General features: G+C 37.2%; 1 protein-coding gene across 1 annotated transcript; it reads left to right on the forward strand.

The window, feature by feature from the left end:
* The first annotated feature begins 399 nt into the window (after positions 1 to 399).
* Positions 400 to 1,335, forward strand: LOC142844269 (olfactory receptor 4F21-like). The gene has a single exon (XM_075962605.1). The coding sequence runs from the start codon at positions 400 to 402 to the stop codon at positions 1,333 to 1,335; it is 936 nt and encodes a 311-aa protein (XP_075818720.1).
* Positions 1,336 to 1,875: the final 540 nt, after the last annotated feature.

Consider the following 1,875-nt stretch of genomic DNA (forward strand, 5'->3'; position numbering starts at 1 on the left):
CAAATTCATGAAAGGATTCTTTACAAAATACGACAAGAACACATTCTATGGATATTCTGTCATCTGAGGTGAACAGACACTAAAAACACTTAGGAAACAGTTCAGAGAACATATTTAGAAATGCTGCAAAGAGAAACTACCATAACAGAATGTCTGGTTGTAGAATAAATAGGAGAAACCCCATTGGCCTCCCTTTATCATATTATGCCTGTGTTTCCTTAGGGGTACTATCATGAAAGCTTTAATATTTTTAAGTTCCTTATTCTTTTGCTTTTCGAACTTAGAGTTTTTTCTTTGGATTTTGATATTCAGAGAATCAAGGAGTTTCATAAGTTGGACATATGCCTTAGAAGCTAAGCTACAAATTTTCAACAAGTGATTTGAATACTGCCCACACCAATGGATCAACTAAATGACTCCATGGTTTCTGAATTTGTGCTTCTAGGACTCTCTGGTTCTTGGGAAACTAAGGTTTTTCTCATGCTGACTTTCTCTACACTCTACTTAGGAATCATTGTGGGAAATCTCTTCATTGTCATTTTGGTAATTGCTGACTCTCATTTACAATCACCTATGTACTTCCTGTTGGCCAACCTGTCTTTGAATGATGTGTGGGTTTCCTCTACCACAGTTCCCAAGATGATCTCAGATCTTCTGAAAGAACACAGAGTAAGTTCTTTCTGCAGCTGTATGACTCAGATGTGTTTTATCCACATTATGGGAGGAGTGGAGATGGTGCTGCTCATAGCCATGGCATTTGACAGGTACACAGCCATCTGTAAGCCTCTGCGCTACCTGAGCATCATGAGCCCTAAACTATGCATTTCATTTGTAATCACTGGCTGGGTCACTGGTGTGGTCCATGCCCTGTTCCAGTTCTCTTTTGTTATAAACCTGCCTTTTTGTGGTCCTAACAAAATAGACAGCTTTTACTGTGACTTCCCTCGGATCATACAACTCGCATGCACTGATAGAGACAAGTTTGAGTTTGTTGTTGCTGCCAACAGTGGCTTCATGAGCATGGGGGCCTTCTTCCTGCTTCTGCTCCCCTATGTCTTCATTTTGATCACCGTCTGGAAAAGGTCTTCAGGGGATTTGTCAAAGGCACTTGTAACTCTGTCAGCACACATCACTGTGGTTGTTCTTTCTTTTACTCCATGTATGTTTCTCTATGTGTGGCCTTTCCCTACATCATCAATTGATAAATACTGGTTTATTGTTGACTTTGCTATCACACCTGCCCTGAATCCTGTCATCTATACATTATGGAACAAAGATATATTGGTATCAATCCAAAGATTATACAAAAGAGTTGGTTATGACAAATTTTGCTGAGTAAATCTGATGTGGGAGCTCTGAAAGCATATGAACAACTGTTTAATGTAAGTTTCCACTAAGGCATATGTTCCATTACCTTGTAAGCAACACACATCCATTACCACAGACCATTAATGCCTTGCTCCTTTTTCTTTGAGAAATTAGTATACATCAGTATTCTCAAAATGCAGTATGGATAAATAAATGTTTTTAGTCTGTTTAAACAACCTATAGTGATCCATAATGAACACCAAATTTGTTTGTATAAATAAATTAATAATCAAAATGAGTAGTTCTCTATAAAGGACTAGTGTCTCTGAAGTTTAGTTTGTGTTGTCTCAAAAATGCACACTGAGTTTAAAGTTTGAAAGTGAATAATTTATTCAGAAGTGGGTTCAGGTCATCAGTAGGAAAGTGACACATTAGTAGCTTCTACTGGGTCTTCCCTAAAGGTGACTATATAGATGATGTAATTTAGAATTATTTCAATTTTATGATAAAATGTCCAGTGTCATTCTTCTTTTTGTAAATGCACATTATTTCTTTGATATGTCCAAT

This window comes from Microtus pennsylvanicus, chromosome 2 (assembly GCF_037038515.1).
Source record: "Microtus pennsylvanicus isolate mMicPen1 chromosome 2, mMicPen1.hap1, whole genome shotgun sequence".
NCBI classification, from domain to species: domain Eukaryota; kingdom Metazoa; phylum Chordata; class Mammalia; order Rodentia; family Cricetidae; genus Microtus; species Microtus pennsylvanicus.